Source organism: Scyliorhinus torazame, chromosome 1 (genome assembly GCF_047496885.1).
Source record: "Scyliorhinus torazame isolate Kashiwa2021f chromosome 1, sScyTor2.1, whole genome shotgun sequence".
Classification (NCBI taxonomy): domain Eukaryota; kingdom Metazoa; phylum Chordata; class Chondrichthyes; order Carcharhiniformes; family Scyliorhinidae; genus Scyliorhinus; species Scyliorhinus torazame.
In genome coordinates, this window is record NC_092707.1 from 317,072,977 (window position 1) to 317,089,969 (window position 16,993).

Sequence of the window (16,993 nt, forward strand, 5' to 3'; positions counted from 1 at the left end):
TTCATTTTTTCCCTGCACGAATAATACGCTCTAATGCAGCTTTCTACAAGAACAACACAGGAATAGCATTTTATCATCATCTTCTGAAGAAGCAATAAGTTATATTTAACTGTTGAGGTGCTCCAGTATCTGAATTAGTCCTAAAAGAAAGTTTGGTGGAGCTATGAATTGTGTTGTAAATTTGATGCCCTTCTCCTTCAGAGTAGTTGTAGTGTTTGACTTTCAACTTATTTTTGCAGGGTCCAGAGGAGAAGTGACATTGGCTTGCAGTGACACTGCCTGCTCTGATTTCTTCTGGTTTACAGTGCATGGTTTCATGCCCAATAGATTAGCAGGGCCTAAATTGATTGCTTAAAATAAGCCCATCTATACCTTTCCAGTTTTATTCCAACTCAAATAATTAGTGGAACTGATGGTGATAGGTTCTTGTGTGCAATTTACAACAAGGGACCTTTCAGTGTAAACACATGGAGCTTTCAGTCTACTGTTTTGTAATCCAGTCATAATTTGCTAATTTTTATTTCTGCATTTGTTCTTGGATTTGTGAAGTGCCAAGATTCAAATTGCGAGAAATTCAAACATGGAATATTTTGTCTAATTCATCCATCTTGGGTATCTGGGTCCACTGGGTGTTAGCAATATGTGCCAAAGGGCTAGATTTTTCATGATAAATGAAGTTTAGGTCCCCAGTGGTTGCCCTGTCAAATTTTTATTTTATATTTCTCTCTTTTGATGATTCTTTCAGTTTTCAGCTTGTTCCCCCAATGGTTATGTTCCATGAGCAGCCAATAGATATTGGACCATAATAATAATCTTTATTGTCACAAGTAGGCTTACATTGCAATGAAGTTACTGTGAAAAGACCATAAGATATAGGAGCAGAATTAGGCCATTTTGCCCATCGAGTTTGCTCCACTATTCAATCATGGCTGATATGTTTCTCACCCCCATTCTCCTGCCTTCGCCCCATAATCCCTCATCCACTTATTGAACAAGAACCTATCTATCTGTCTTAAAAACACTGTGATTTGGCCTCCATAGCCTTCTGCGGCAAAGAGTTCCACAATTCACCACCCTCTGGCTGAAGAAATTCCTCCTTATCTCAGTTTTAAAGGATTGTCCCTTCAGTCTGAGGCTGTGCCCTAGGGTTCCAGTTTTTCCTAATAGTGGAAACATCCACTCCACTTTCACTTTATCTCGGCCTTTCAGTATTCTAAGTTTCAATAGATCCTCCCTCATCCTTCTAAACTCCAATGAGTACAGACCCAGAGTCCTCAACCGCTCCTCATGACACACTCTTCATTCCAGGGATCATTCTTGTGAACCTCCTCTGGACCCTTTCCAAGGCCAGCATTGCTTCTGTAAAAAGGAACAGTTCTCCATGTTGTAGATTACTTGAGATCTGCTTAAATTTAAGTTTCTGAAAATCTCTCTAGTGATTCCTGTTTGTCATTCAGGCATTCCAAGAGCATTGTTACATATTGTTAAATGTTTTATGCAGAGTGGGAAGTATAGCACATAACAAGTAGTTATTTTTCACTCCATTGTCTGATATGACTTCCCTTTGTTGGGAGACATTTTCAAACTCTTTTGAGAGATTTTAATTGGTCAATAAATGCAAAATCACTTACTTGGATTTTATTATGTTGTGCATTATTTTGGTATGACTTAAAGCAAAATTGTTCCAACTGTGACTTTTTAAATGTATTTAAAATCAGATTTATATTTTGATTTTATATTTAATTCACATTTTCCCTGAAATGCACAATTTTAATTCTTATTAATCTGGTCTAGAGGCAGATAATAATAATCGCTATTGTCACAAGTAGGCTTCAATGAAGTTACTGTGAAAATCCCCTAGTCGCCACATCCGGCGCCTGTTCGGGGAGGCCGGTACGGGAATTGAACCCGCGCTGCTGGCCTTGTTCTGCATTACAAGCCAGCTGTTTAGCCCACTGCTAAACACCAGCTCCTACGACTCTTCAGGTAAAAGATAATGTTCTAACAATTGGGGCAGCCACTATTTGTAAAACACATGACATCCAAAAAGTTGTGTATAGGTCTCACAATCCCCTCCACCTGGAAGAAGCTCTTCTCAACTCTTTAAATTTTGAATTCTTTAAATTTCTAATTCTTCTTTGGCCTCATCTGCATCCCTATAACCGCTATACGTGACCTGTTTCACAGCTCTCTTCCTTTGGCTCTTGATGCACTTGACTCCAAATCTCTTATTGCCTCTTAATCAACTGTTTTCTGATACAATTTGCATAGTCACATCTTTAAACTGTGGACTGGTTGATCACAGCTAGCTTAGGATACCACTAAAGCAATATTTCCCATTCTGCTTATCATCTAAACCCTCCCACTATGTCAGTGGTAAGGAAGACATAATTTATTTTAATTTAAAGCACCTCCTCAGACTATCTCCCCTCCCCCACTCAAACCTTTTCTGGCTGTTTCACACCTTCATTACCAAATATGATGATTTTGTAAGCTCAAAGAACGAGGCCATCTGCTCAGTTACTTCAGCTGTCATCTCTCCTCCCTTATTTGAAGTGTTCAACGTAATTAAAGGATTTGATAGGGTAGATAGCAACAAAATATCCTCTGCTGGGAAAATCCAGAATGGAAGTGCATAAACGTAACGTAGAACTAGGCTGTTTTGCAATAATAGAAAGAGTAGTGCAAATCCGGAACTCTTTCCCCAAAAAGCCATTCAGACTAAAGCAATTGAAATATCCAAAATTCAAGTTTAACTATTTATCAGGCAAGGCTATTAAAGGTTCCAAAACCAAAGTAGAGAGATTAAGTTAAAATATAGACCACCTGTGCCCTGCCCCAGCCCCACCCCAGTATCATGCCTTGCCCCAATACCACATCATTCCACAACTTCTCTTCCTTGCCCCTCCTGGCCTATTCCAAATTTATTGCCTTCATAAGGTTTACCTCAAGTGGCCATAGCCATCTACTGACCTAACTCTGTAGGTGAGTTAACTGGAGTGAGTGCTGACAGTCAATATAATCTGCTGGCACTTGCTCCATTGTACTCTGAGATAAGAGAGGAATTTTCTCTTGAATTATCCTAATGCTTTTTGTTTGTCGCTTGCTGCTGGGAAGTGCCTTTGGTGCATATAGGTTGTAACATATTTGGATGGGATGGATCAGCTAATATTTTCCAATCTTTTGCCTCCAGATTTAATTCATTCTTCTTGCCTGTCTTATTTCCCTTACGATTGCGACCTACAGGGCCTCGGACCATATTGTCTGTGACAGGCCATCTTTAACCGTCCATTCCCCCTCTCTTTTTCTTTTCACCATATAACTTGGTATCTTTTTTTCCAGTTGGTTTAGCTGCTCATTTTAATTTTGATGCTATTGACCAGCATGATTAGGACCACCATTTGTCATCATCAAAATGATACACATTTCTGAATTTTTAAAAATAAAAGCAAATGATCGAAGACAGCTAAAGGCACAAAAATATAGATGGTAAGAGGTAATATTCTGAGGTGAACACTGATTTAGAAATAAGACCAACATGAGAATCCAAAAAAGAGGAAAATAAAAGAGGGAGCAGTATTGAGAACAGATTAATTGTTTTGCAAAAATAAGGTGTTATAAGTAAAGCTATAGGTAAGCTGACAGCAACTAAAGGAAAGATAACAAATTAGAAAAACGCAAGATAGCAAAAAAAAATTAAAAACACAATGCAGATAGAAAAAGATTTAAAGTGATCATGGGCAGCACGGTGGCACAGTGGTTAGCACTGCTGCCTCACGGCGCCGAGATCCCAGGTTCCATCCCGGCTCTGGGTCGCTGTCCGTGTGGAGTTTGCACATTCTCCCCGTGTTTGCATGGGATTCACCCCAAAAATGTGCAGGGTAGGTGGATTGGCCACGTTAAATTGCCCCTTAATTGGAAAAAATTAATTGGGTACTCTAAATTTAAAAAAAAAAAAATCATTCATACCATGAATAGTGCTGTGGGAAACCCAATTGTTATATATAAAAATAAATACATAATTTGGGGACTTATTGATTATTAAATTCAACTTTTCTTGTGGCTTCGGATGTATTTTGAGCCCCTCAGTTAGTTAAAGCCCTGTAATCTTTCCAGTATTTTTGTTCTGATTCACTTACCTTTTTGTAAGTTACATTTTTGTATATTTGTTATCGCCTAGAAAAAAAGAACTGTTATCAAGGGAAGATTTACAGTTGCCATGGAGACCACTGTATGAAATGATGGAAAGAATTCTGTACTCAAAGACAGAACACCTTGGACTGAACTGGTTCCCAAAGTAAGTAGATTTTTTGAATTGTTGAACTATTACTGAATTGGTATTTTGCAGTATTTATTTTCTGTAAAGCATTTTCCTTTTCTGCTGCTTTGCTGCCCTTTGCTAGGGAGCATTTCCAAGTGAGGCCTCGCCAGTGCCTTGTATATTTGTCATAAGACTTCTTTATTCTTGTATTCCATTTCTTTTGTAACTAAGCTAACATACTATTTGAGATCCTAATTGCTTGCTGTACTTGTATGTTAACTTTGTGTACAAGGCCACCAAAATCCCTTTGAATGCAATGAACCATTCCCTAATCTCTTACCATTTCGAAAATGTTCTGCCTTTTTATTTTTCCCACCATAGTGAACACTGTGTCACACTTGCCATGTCATATTCCACCTGCTATGTACCTGTCCACTTGCCCTACGCATCTGTATCCCTCTGCAGCTTCTTTGCTTCCTCATCATGTTATTTCAAATCTGATTTTATACCATAAGCAAACTTGAGTATGTTGCATTCAATCGCCTCCAGTCAGATTGTAAATAGTTGAGCTAAGTACCGATCCTTGTGGTACCCCACTAGTTACAGCATGCTAATCAGAATATGTCCAGTTTATTCCTACTCTGTTTTCTGTCCATTAACCAATCCTCAATCCATGCTAAAATATTATCCCTAAACATCCATGTCTTAATTTTGTATAATCACCTCTTGTGTGGCACCTTATCGAATGCTTTTTGAAAATCCAAATACGTTACTTATCCATCTTCCAAGTTACTTCCTCAAAAAAAAATCCATCAAACAGGACTTCTCTTTCATAAATTAATTTTGATATTGCTCAATCATATCATTATTTTTTAAGTGCTGTGTTAGCACATCTCCAGTAATAGATTCTAACATTTTGCCTACAACTGATGTTGACTAACTGTCTTATTCCCCAGTTCTCTATTTCTCCTTTCTTAAATAGTGGCTAATGTTTGCTATCTCCCAATCCTTGAATCTTAAGGAATTCTGGAAGATTAAAACCAGTTAATCTGTTGTCTCTGAGCTACCTCTTTTAAACCAATGGCACAATGGTTAGCAAAGCTGCCTCACAACGCCAGGGACCCGAGTTCAATTGCAGCCTTGGGTAACTCTGTGTGAAGTTTGCACTTTCTCCCTATGTCTGTATGGGTTTCCTCCGGGTGCTCTGGTTTCCCCCCACAGTCCAAAGATGTGCAGGTCAGGTGGATTAGCCATGCTAAAAATTGCCCCTTGGCATCCAAATATATGCAGGTTAAATGAGGTTATGGGATTGCGGAGATGGGGCGAGGGAGTAGGACGGGTGGGCTGCTCTTTCAGAGGGTCGGTGCAGACTCGATGGGCTGAATGGCCTTCTACACTTAGGAATTCTGTGATTTCATATAGGTTGTCAGGTCTAGGGAATTTATTGCAACTTAGTCCTATTGGTTTCTTTGTTAAAATGATTTCTGTAAATTTTTGAATCACACTAGACCCTTGGTTCGCTACTATTTCCAGAATGCATTTTGTATCTTCTACTATGAAGACAAATACAAAATATTAGTTTAATATCTCTGGATTTATTCCCATTTTTAATTTCACCTATCTTTGCCTCAGGTGGCTGACATTTACTTTCAATAATCTCTTTCTACTTACATACTGATATAAATGTTTGAAATCTGTTTTTATGTCTCTTGCTAGTCTACCCTCATCCTGTTTTCTCTTTCCTTATCAATTTCTTGCTCCTCTTTTGTTGAATTCTAAATTCTTCCCCATCTTTATGCTTAATATTCTTTTTGGCAACGTTATAAATCTTTTATTATCCATAGTTGGAGCACTTTTACTCCAGACTTTACGAACCTGAAAGAGATGTATATTTGTTGCCAATGATGTATTAATTCTTGAAATGCTGCTGTCATATCTTTCAATGTTGTTTCCAAACCTACCTTATCAACTTGACTCTTGTATCTAAATAGTTTGCTTTGTTTAGATTTAAGATCCTAATTTTGTACTTGAGTAAGTCACTTTCACACTCAATATAAAATTCTATCAGACTATGCTCATTCTTCCCTAAAGGCCAATTTACTGTGGGTTATTAATTAACTCTTTCTCCTTTCACAATACTGGATCCAAAATAGTTTGTTCTCTAGTTCTTCAATATTCTGAACTAGAAAACTATCTTGTATGCATTCCATGAATACCGCTTCCACAATATTTCTACAGGTTTGGTTTCCCCAGGCTTTATGAAAGTTAAAGACCTCATGATTACTGTATTACCCTTATTACAAGCACCACTAATTTCCTGATTAATACTCTGCCCTACACAACAATTGTTGTTAGGAGACCTATGAACAACTCCCACCAAGGATTTCTGTTGTTGCTTTTTCTTAGCTCCACCCAGACTCATTCTGCTTCTTGTTTATTCCTGAGTTAAGATTCTTTCTACTGTTTTTATCCCATCCTTTATTATCAGGGTTTACCCTCCATTTCCATTTTGTCCCTCTCTACCCCAGAATATTTTGTTCTCAATTTTGGTCACTGCAACCACCCCTCGATAATGACTATTAAATCAAACCTATTAAATCATCCTTGTTGAATGTTGAAGTAATTGCATTTCTTAATTAATTGAGATTGCTTCTATGTGTCTTACTATTATGTTTGAACCTCTGTGCTTTCCTTGATCAGTTTCATTTGTCAAAGATTGAACTTTATGAAGGTGCTTATAAAATTTAATCAAAATCTTTTATGAAAAAGCCCCACTTTTTTCCTTTGATAGGTGCAAATATTCAGACAAAATTGCTACTACTGATGTGCAGTGCAATGCATTCTCAATGGTGCTGTGGAAATATTATGTTTTAATTTACTGTCCTTTCAAAAATACATATGAGATGCCAAGTTACTGTAACTGTGTGAGCGCCACTTAAATGCCAAAGACTGTCCATGTGCTCTTGTTGAGCATTAATACACCAGTGTTGCTAATTCATTGATTTTGTGCCCTGTTTGACCTATTTCTCTTTATTATTCAGTTCGTTCCGACAAGGCTTCTCCTCCCCTAAATCGTGTGTGCTTAGTGTTTTACATAGGTGGTAAGGAAGATGTTTATATGCTTGCCCGATCAATAATGCATGTTTTTTTAAATGTGGTGCTTATCACACAGATGTAACAATTTTACTAAAAATGCATCTTTTCTTGTGCATTATTTGATTAAGAACAAATTGATAACATTACACCACTATTGAGAATGTCGCACTGCATTTAAATTTCCCTTTGAGATGGATTGGGGCTGCTATTTACATAAATGCCTTCTATGCATCAACGAATAACTGCTCAGAAGAACTTATAAAAGTGTCTTGCATAGATTAAAACATTCAGTTACAAATAGCAGAAATAAAGTATAATATTCTTTATATACTCTATTTCCAGTCATGACATTGTTGTTGGATTCATTTTGCCATAGACAGGGTCATTACAGGAAAATTGCATACAGATGTTTGTTATTCAAGTGAGGTTTCATGTGCAGAAGTAGAATAAATGAATTAAAATCCAATTATACACAGCTGTAATGTTCAAGGTGCTTCGATACAAAATTTAATAAGCAATTTATATTTGAACTGCGTCCATGTTTGAGATGGTTTGTGAATATAATCTGCTTTATCCTGCATTTAGAAAAGTGAAAACATAAATTTACTCCATTCACTCTTCAATTTTGTTATGACAATTATACTGACATTTTGTGGTTCATTATATCAGAAGAAGATAAACTAAGTGCGGAATGGCTTTGTAAAATAAACCAGGAAGAAACACAAGTAGAGTATATAATGTGTAAATCCCTGTCAGTTTGTGTCCCAGCTTCCTTTACATTCCAAATAGAGTTATAAAATATAGTGCTCTGAAAGATGGTGCGCAGTGTTCATCTTATTGATCAGCCTTGTGTGGAAACAATGGATGTAGGAGCAGGATGCAATCATGGAAGTAGTAATTGATATCTAATTGTTTCAGACTTCACATGCAACGTATCATTGCTACAATACCTCACTGATGAACTGCTTTGAATGTTGCTTCTGACTGAAGTTTTACTAATTCTCTCTCTCTTTTAAGCTCCGTAGAAAATGTGTTGAAGACACTGGTGAAGTGCTGTCGACCGTAAGTGCAGATTTTGCTATCATATTTTCTATGTATTTTAAAGGTCTTCATTTTGATTTCTTCCTTTGATGTTTGAGTTTCTACATCCCATTGAGATTTTATTCTCAGTTTAAGCAATTAAGGAATATTTACAATATAATATTTAGGTATTTGAAATTTGAATTTCTTTCCATGAAGCTGGCCAGATTGCTGGGTTTAGTCTGATTTAAAAGAATAGATGAAACAGGACTGAAAGGATAGTTTCAGCAATCAATGGTGGAGAGAGGAGGGAATAGTTTATAAAAAGAGCAACCAAACGATAAGGGAAATCAGTAACTGTGACAATCCCATGATAGCTAAGTTGCAGTAAATTAATGCTTCAACACTTGGTAAACCATCACATTTTAATCCATTTCACATTTGACTTTCTTTACTGGGATTGGAACGTGCAATATCAATCATTCCAGTCATTTGAGTTATTCAGCGATTCAACTCATTTGACGGTGCGACCAACATTAGGTAGGATGATGAGTAGGCCTCAAATCAATCCGATGTATGTTTTCTCATCTTCTGTTGTGTTCAACTCACTGAATGTAATGTAAGTTAGTGATGAGTTGCAATGCCAAATATGTTTTAGTGTTAGTACTCTATAGATTATGTATAACAAATAAGCTGTTAATACACAGCTTCTAAATCTTTGTTTCCTCAAATAATTTTTTGAGACATGCTCTAATGTTGTCCCAAGTGAAGATTTATTTTCGTTAAGAGGGGTTGCTGCTAATTCTTTGTAATAAAGGGGATATTCAAAGGTCTGCATGGGTGTGTTACTGTGAAGTTTGGAAATAAAATGTGGAGTAATTCTGCGAAGTGGCGAGTTTTACTTGTATTTCTCAGTCTAACTTTTCAAGTTTTATGTGCATGCAGTAGGTTTCTGTTGCAGGAACTTATTCAGCGGTAGTTATTCAACTATAGCATACTTCACTCCCCAACTGATCAGACGACACAAACTCAACTTTATTACAAGCCAGCAGGGAAGCTGAGCTACCACCAGATGACTTATCCTCTCCCCGATTACAGAAAGAAATGAGTGATTATACTTTTGTGTGTTATCTCAAGTAATTAACATACACCAATCCAAAGAAGACACGTGTTCAAAAACTATCTAATAATTAGGATTACATAATGTGTTACATATGAGTACAGTTACCAATCATAATCAAAGCATGTACATAGTATTATAATATTGCCAGGCACATAGGTGAGGAAAGGATACCTCACTCCAGGAGTGATTTCATAAAACATAGGGATGGTCCGGGGCGCGCGAGCTGGCCAAAGGGAGGGGGGCACTATTTTGCGGGCTGGGTCCGCGAGCGACCTCCACCATGTAGCACAGCGCAGCCGCTACAGGCAGCTAATGTGCGCATGCGCGGTCATGGACCGGGCAATTCTCCGGGCCACATCGGCAGCTAGAGACGGGTGCTCTACGCTGCCAACACCAACATGCTAGCCCCCAGCAAAACGGGGAATCGGTGGCCATTTTACGCCATTTTGTCTGGCGTAAAACGCCACCGTTCCCACGCCGATGTGGGGACATAGCCCCAGAATCGGAGAATCCAGCCCATTGTCTTTGATCCATGCTGCAAACTTCATCCCTTAGCTAGTGACTCCATCCTTCTCTCTGGTAACTGTTTGAGACTGGCCAGACCATTCACAAACTTTGTGTCATATGACAGATGATGTTCTGACCAGATATTCGCGTCATGCTGACAATCACTTATTTCTCTTGTAGCATAATTTCCCTGCCGTAGCTCATCTGTTGCTGAAACCCATTCCTGCTTTTGTTACCGTAAGACATGACTATTCAATGTATCCCTTGCCAGCCATCCACATTTTACTCTCCGTAAACCTGAGGCATCCAAAACTTTGTTGCTTGTGCCTTAGCTTGCATCAAGTCCTATTCACCTGTCCCCCTTGTGCTTGTTGGCCTACATTGGCTCCCAGCCAAGCAGCCTATTGATTTTAAAATACTTATCCCTGTTTTCAAATTTCTTCTTTGCCTCATCCCTCCCTATCTTTGTAATCTCGTCCACCCCCACAATCCCCCGAGTTACTTATGCTCATCTAATTCCCGTTTCTTAAACAATCTTGATTTTAATTGCTTCACCATTGGTGGTCGTGCCTTCACTCATCAGACCCGAAGCACTGAAATTCCCTTCCTGCACCCCTTTGCCATTCTTGGGATGTTTTATTGAGCTAATGGTACGGTATGAAGCTAAGTTTTCAAATCATTGTTGAAATGGAACTTGTGCATGTTTTTAAAAAAAGGAAGAGGAGTTTGAGGTTGTAAGGATATACCCGCAACTTGATATATGATGAACCTTTTTAAAAAATATTTTTATTCTCCTCCTTTTCCACTCTTTCATCAAATATGCAGCCAACAAAAGATAACCAACAAATACAATAGCAATCCCCCAACCAGCGTCCTCTCCAACATTCAAACCCAAACATCACCCCTACATCCCAAATAAAATGCAAGAAAGACCAAAAAAAAAGTCCACGGTCATCCCATACATAGTAAACAATAATCAATATACTCAAACCCCCACCCCCAATAATGTTTGATGGCATCCAATTCTTGAAAGTGCATGATAAACAATGCCCATGAATTGTAGAACCCTTCTAGGAGCAATAGGTCAGAAGGTGAGAGCATTGAGGGAGAACTAGGGAATAGGGACAGTGTGGCTCTGAGGCAGAGCAGACAGGGAGAAGTTGCGGAACACAGCGGGTCTGGTGGCCTGAAGTGCGTATGTTTTAATGCAAGAAGTATTACGGGTAAGGCAGATGAACTTAAGAGCTTGGATTAGTACTTGGAACTATGATGTTGTTGCCATTACAGAGACCTGGTTGAGGGAAGGGCAGGATTGGCAGCTAAACGTTCCAGGATTTAGATGTTTCAGGCGGGATAGAGGGGGATGTAAAAGGGGAGGCGGAGTTGCGCTACTGGTTCGGGAGAATATCACAGCTGTACTGCGAGAGGACACCTCAGAGGGCAGTGAGGCTATATGGGTAGAGATCAGGAATAAGAAGGGTGCAGTCACAATGTTGGGGGTTTACTACAGGCCTCCCAACAGCCAGCGGGAGATAGAGGAGCAGATAGGTAGACAGATTTTGGAAAAGAGTAAAAACAACAGGGTTGTGGTGATGGGAGACTTCAACTTCCCCAATATTGACTGGGGCTCACTTAGTGCCAGGGGCTTAGACGGGGCGGAGTTTGTAAGGAGCATCCAGGAGGGCTTCTTAAAACAATATGTAGACAGTCCAACTAGGGAAGGGGCGGTACTGGACCTGGTATTGGGGAATGAGCCTGGCCAGGTGGTAGATGTTTCAGTAGGGGAGCATTTCGGTAACAGTGACCACAATTCAGTAAGTTTTAAAGTACTGGTGAACAAGGATAAGAGTGGTCCTAGGATGAATGTGCTAAATTGGGGGAAGGCTAATTATAACAATATTAGGCGGGAACTGAAGAACATAGATTGGGGGCGGATGTTTGAGGGCAAATCAACATCTGACATGTAGGAGGCTTTCAAGTGGCAGTTGAAAGGAATTCAGGACCGGCATGTTCCTGTGAGGAAGAAGGATAAATACGGCAATTTTCGGGAACCTTGGATGACGAGAGATATTGTAGGCCTCGTCAAAAAGAAAAAGGAGGCATTTATCAGGGTAAAAGGCTGGGAACAGACGAAGCCTACGTGGAATATAAGGAAAGTAGGAAGGAACTTAAGCAAGGAGTCAGGAGGGCTAGAAGGGGTCACGAAAAGTCATTGGCAAATAGGGTTAAGGAAAATCCCAAGGCTTTTTACACGTACATAAAAAGCAAAAGGGTAGCCAGGGAAAGGGTTGGCCCACTGAAGGATAGGCAAGGGAATCTATGTGTGGAGCCAGAGGAAATGGGCGAGGTACTAAATGAATACTTTGCATCAGTATTCACCAAAGAGAAGGAATTGGTAGATGTTGAGTCTGGAGAAGGGTGTGTAGATAGCCTGGGTCACATTGAGATCCAAAAAGAAGAGGTGTTGGGTGTCTTAAAATATATTAAGGTAGATACGTCCCCAGGGCCTGATGGGATCTACCCCAGAATACTGAAGGAGGCTGGAGAGGAAATTGCTGAGGCCTTGACGGAAATCTTTGGATCCTCGCTGTCTTCGGGGGATGTCCCGGAGGACTGGAGAATAGCCAATGTTGTTCCTCTGCTTAAGAAGGGTAGCAAGGATAATCCCGGGAACTACAGGCCGGTGAGCCTTACTTCAGTGGTAGGGAAATTACTGGAGAGAATTCTTCGAGACAGGATCTACTCCCATTTGGAAGCAAATGGACGTATTAGTGAGAGGCAGCACGGTTTTGTGAAGGGGAGGTCGTGTCTCACTAACTTGATAGAGTTTTTCGAGGAGGTCACTAAGATGATTGATGCAGGTAGGGCAGTGGATGTTGTCTATATGGACTTCAGTAAGGCCTTTGACAAGGTCCCTCATGGTAGACTAGTACAAAAGGTGAAGTCACACGGGATCAAGGGTGAGCTGGCAAGGTGGATACAGAACTGGCTAGGCCATAGAAGGCAGAGAGTAGCAATGGAAGGATGCTTTTCTAATTGGAGGGCTGTGACCAGTGGTGTTCCACAGGGATCAGTGCTGGGGCCTTTGCTCTTTGTAGTATATATAAATGATTTGGAGGAAAATGTAACTGGTCTGATTAGTAAGTTTGCAGACGACACAAAGGTTGGTGGAATTGCGGATAGCGATGAGGACTGTCGGAGGATACAGCAGGATTTAGGTTGTTTGGAGACTTGGGCGGAGAGATGGCAGATGGAGTTTAATCCGGACAAATGTGAGGTAATGCATTTTGGAAGGTCTAATGCAGGTAGGGAATATACGGTGAATGGTAGAACCCTCAAGAGTATTGAAAGTCAAAGAGATCTAGGAGTACAGGTCCACAGGTCACTGAAAGGGGCAACACAGGTGGAGAAGGTAGTCAAGAAGGCATACGGCATGCTTGCCTTCATTGGCCGGGGCATTGAGTATAAGAATTGGCAAGTCATGTTGCAGCTGTATAGAACCTTAGTTAGGCCACACTTGGAGTATAGTGTTCAATTCTGGTTGCCACACTACCAGAAGGATGTGGAGGCTTTAGAGAGGGTGCAGAAGAGATTAACCAGAATGTTGCCTGGAATGGAGGGCATTAGCTATGAGGAGCGGTTGAATAAACTCGATTTGTTCTCACTGGAATGAAGGAGGTTGAGGGGCGACCTGATAGAGGTCTGCAAAATTATGAGGGGCATAGACAGAGTGGATAGTCAGAGGCTTTTCCCCGGTGTAGAGGGGTCAATTACTAGGGGGCATAGGTTTAAGGTGAGAGGGGCAAGGTTTAGAGTAGATGTACGAGGCAAGTTTTTTACGCAGAGGGTAGTGGGTGCCTGGAACTCGCTACCGGAGGAGGTGGTGGAAGCAGGGACGATAGTGACATTTAAGGGGCATCTTGACAAATACATGAATAGGATGGGAATAGAGGGATACGGACCCAGGAAGTGTAGAAGATTGTAGTTTAGTCGGGCAGCATGGTCGGCACGGGCTTGGAGGGCCGAAGGGCCTGTTCCTGTGCTGTACATTTCTTTGTTCTTTGTTGTTCTTTCCTCCCCCTCAACTCAAACCACCTTCTCGAGCGTCAGAAATTCCAGCAGGTCCCCCCATCACGCCGAGGCAAAGGGAGGGGAAGCTGACTCCCACCCCAACAGGATCCGCCTTCACGCAATCAGCGAGGCGAAGGTTAAGATATCTGCCCCCGCACCCGCCTGCAGCCCTGGCTGGTCCGACACCCCGAAAATGGCTTCTAGGGGCCTCACATGCACCACCCCCGAGATAATCTTAAAAACCTCCCTATAATACCCCTCCAGCTTCGGGGCAGGACCAAAACACGTGAACATGGTTTGCTCCTCCCACAGAGCTCACAAACATCCTCCACCCCCTCAAAAAGTCGGCCCATCCTCGCCTTCGTGAGATGCGCCCTATATACCAACTTCAACTGTATCAGCCCCAACCTCGCGCACGAGGTTGAGGCGTTTACACTCCGGAGCACCTCACACCTTAGCCCGTCCTCCATAACCTCCCCCAACTTTTCCTCCCACTTAGCTTTAATCCCCACAGCGATACCTTGTCCTCCCCCAGAATTTTCCAATAAATCGCCGACACTGCCCCTTCTCCATTCCCCCTGTCGTCAATACCTCTTCCAACAATGCGGAGGCCTGCGCTATCGGGAAGCTCTGAACCTCCATCCTGGCAAAATCCTGGATCTGCAGATATCCAAATACTTTCCCCTGCCCCAGTCCATGTTTCTCCCCAAACTCCTCCAGCCTCGCAAAACAAACTCCCAGAAACAAGTCCTTTAATACTCTAACTCCCATCTCCGAAATCTCCCATCCCACTTCCCTGGCTCAAATCTATGGTTTCCCCCTAATCGGCACCTCTCTTGACAACGCTCACAACTTAAAGTGCTGCCTCAACTGCCTCCAGATCTTCAACGTCGCCACCACCACCGGACTCCCCGAGTATTTACCCGGGGCCATCGGGAACGGCCCTGTTGCCAGTGCCCTCAGCTCCGGCCCCCTGCACAGACTTTCCTCCATTCTATCCCACTGGTCCTCTTCTCTCTCTCTCTCTCTCTCTTCCCCCCCCCCCCCCCCCCGGACCCAATTCCTCACGTTTTCAGCATTCGCCGCCCAGTAATAATACAGTAAATTCGGGAGGCCCAACCCCACTGCCTGCCATCCTCTCTGCAGAAGTACTTTTACACCCCCCCCCCCCCCCCCCCACGCATCCCCACACCCCCAAATAAACAAGGTAATCAACTTCTCCACCTTCTTGAAAAACACCTTTGGTAGAAAGATCAGCAGGCACTGAAATATAAACAAAAACCGTGGCAACACATTCATTTTAATGGCCTGCACCCGACCTGCCAACGGCAGAGGAAGACCATCCCACCTTGCCAAGTCCACCTTCATCCTCCCCACCACACTAGTAAAATTGTACCTATGGAGCCCCCCACAATCCCGCGCCACCAGCAGCCCCAGATATCTAAAGTGGGTCAACCGCCCTACGAAATGGCAGCCCCCCCCATATCTGGCAGGGGCACCACAAAGTATTCACTTTTGTCTAAATTTACCTTGTACCCAAAAGAATTCCAAATGTTCGGAGCAGCTCCAGTATGCCCCCATCGGTGCATTTGGCTCTGATACATGCAATAATAAATCATCCGTGTACAAAGACACCCTATGTCGTTTCCCCCCCCCGCCCCCGGCACTATTCCCTTCCACACCCCCGAACTCCTCCGTGCAATAGCCAAAGGCTCAATCGCTAGCGCACATATCAGAGGGGACATAGGACACCCCTGCCTGGTTCCCCGGTGCAGAGCAGAATACCCCAAACTCGTACTGTTTGTGCGGACACTCTTCCTCGGCTCCATATACAATAACCGTACCCACTCCACAAATTGTGGACCAATCCCAAACCTCTCTAACACCGCCATCAAATACCCCCACTCTACACAATCAAATGCCTTTTCTGCGCCCAGCGCCACCACCCCCTCTGTCTCCCTCCCCTCCGTCGGCGACATAACCACATTTAACACCCTCCTAATATTCAAGAATAGCAGCCTCCCTCTCTCAAACCCCATTTGGTCCTCCCCTATCACCTTCTGGAGGCATCCCTCCAACCTAACCGCCAACACCTTCGCCAATATCTTCGCATCCGCATTCAATAGCGATATGAGCCTGTGCGACCAACACTCTATCGGAAACTTATCCTTCTTTAGCAGTGAGGAGATCAAGGCCTGTCCCAAAGTCTGTGGCAGCACCCCCTTCCCTTTCGCCTCCCCAAACATCCCCACCATCAGCAGTGCCAACGTATCCCTAAATTTCTTATAATACTCCACTGGGAATCTATCCGGCCCTGCTATCTTCCTCAACTGCATCCTCCCAATTGTCTCCTTTATCTCCAGCTTCCCTATCGCCCCCTCTAATGTGGCCCTAAACTCCTCCCCCAACTTCGGGTATTCCAAACCATCCAGGAATTAACGCACCTCCCAATCTGATCTGGGGCCACCAACAATTTCCCTGTCCTATCCCGCACCTGAACAATTTCCCTCGCCGACGACTCCTTCCGAAGTTGGAGAAGTTGACCTACCAACATGCCTTCAACCCATACTCATAAACTGCTCCCCTCGCCTGCCTCAATTGGCGCACCGCCTTCCTTGTGGACAACAGATTAAAACTCGCCTGTAGCTCCTTCTACCCAAAAGCTTGGATCTGCATCCTCTGCATACCTCCTGTCCACCTCCAACATCTCATTTGTCAACCTTTGCCGCTCCACCCTCTCCTCCTTATCCACCGCCTTAAAAACAATATCGCCTGCCCCTTCACCACCGCCTTCAGAGCCTCCCATACCACCACCTTCGAATCCTCCCCCGTACAATTCAAATCCACGTATTCCTCAATTTCCTTCCTAATCTTTTCACAAATACCTCGGTCCCCCAGTAACCCCACACCCAATC

The 16,993-nt window shown here is 42.4% G+C and overlaps 1 protein-coding gene across 2 annotated transcripts in view; it reads left to right on the forward strand.

Annotated features, from left to right (window-relative positions):
• LOC140424480 (proteasome activator complex subunit 4-like) overlaps positions 1 to 16,993 on the forward strand; it is a 231,193-nt gene that overhangs the window by 26,142 nt on the left and 188,058 nt on the right. Inside the window, exons 3-5 of one of the 2 annotated variants that reach the window (XM_072507869.1) lie at positions 4,181 to 4,297; positions 7,303 to 7,362; positions 8,375 to 8,419. In XM_072507869.1, coding sequence (XP_072363970.1) covers positions 4,181 to 4,297; positions 7,303 to 7,362; positions 8,375 to 8,419 — 222 coding nt within the window. The remainder of the gene's footprint in view (positions 1 to 4,180; positions 4,298 to 7,302; positions 7,363 to 8,374; positions 8,420 to 16,993) is intronic. The other variant, XM_072507870.1, reaches the window with a different exon arrangement.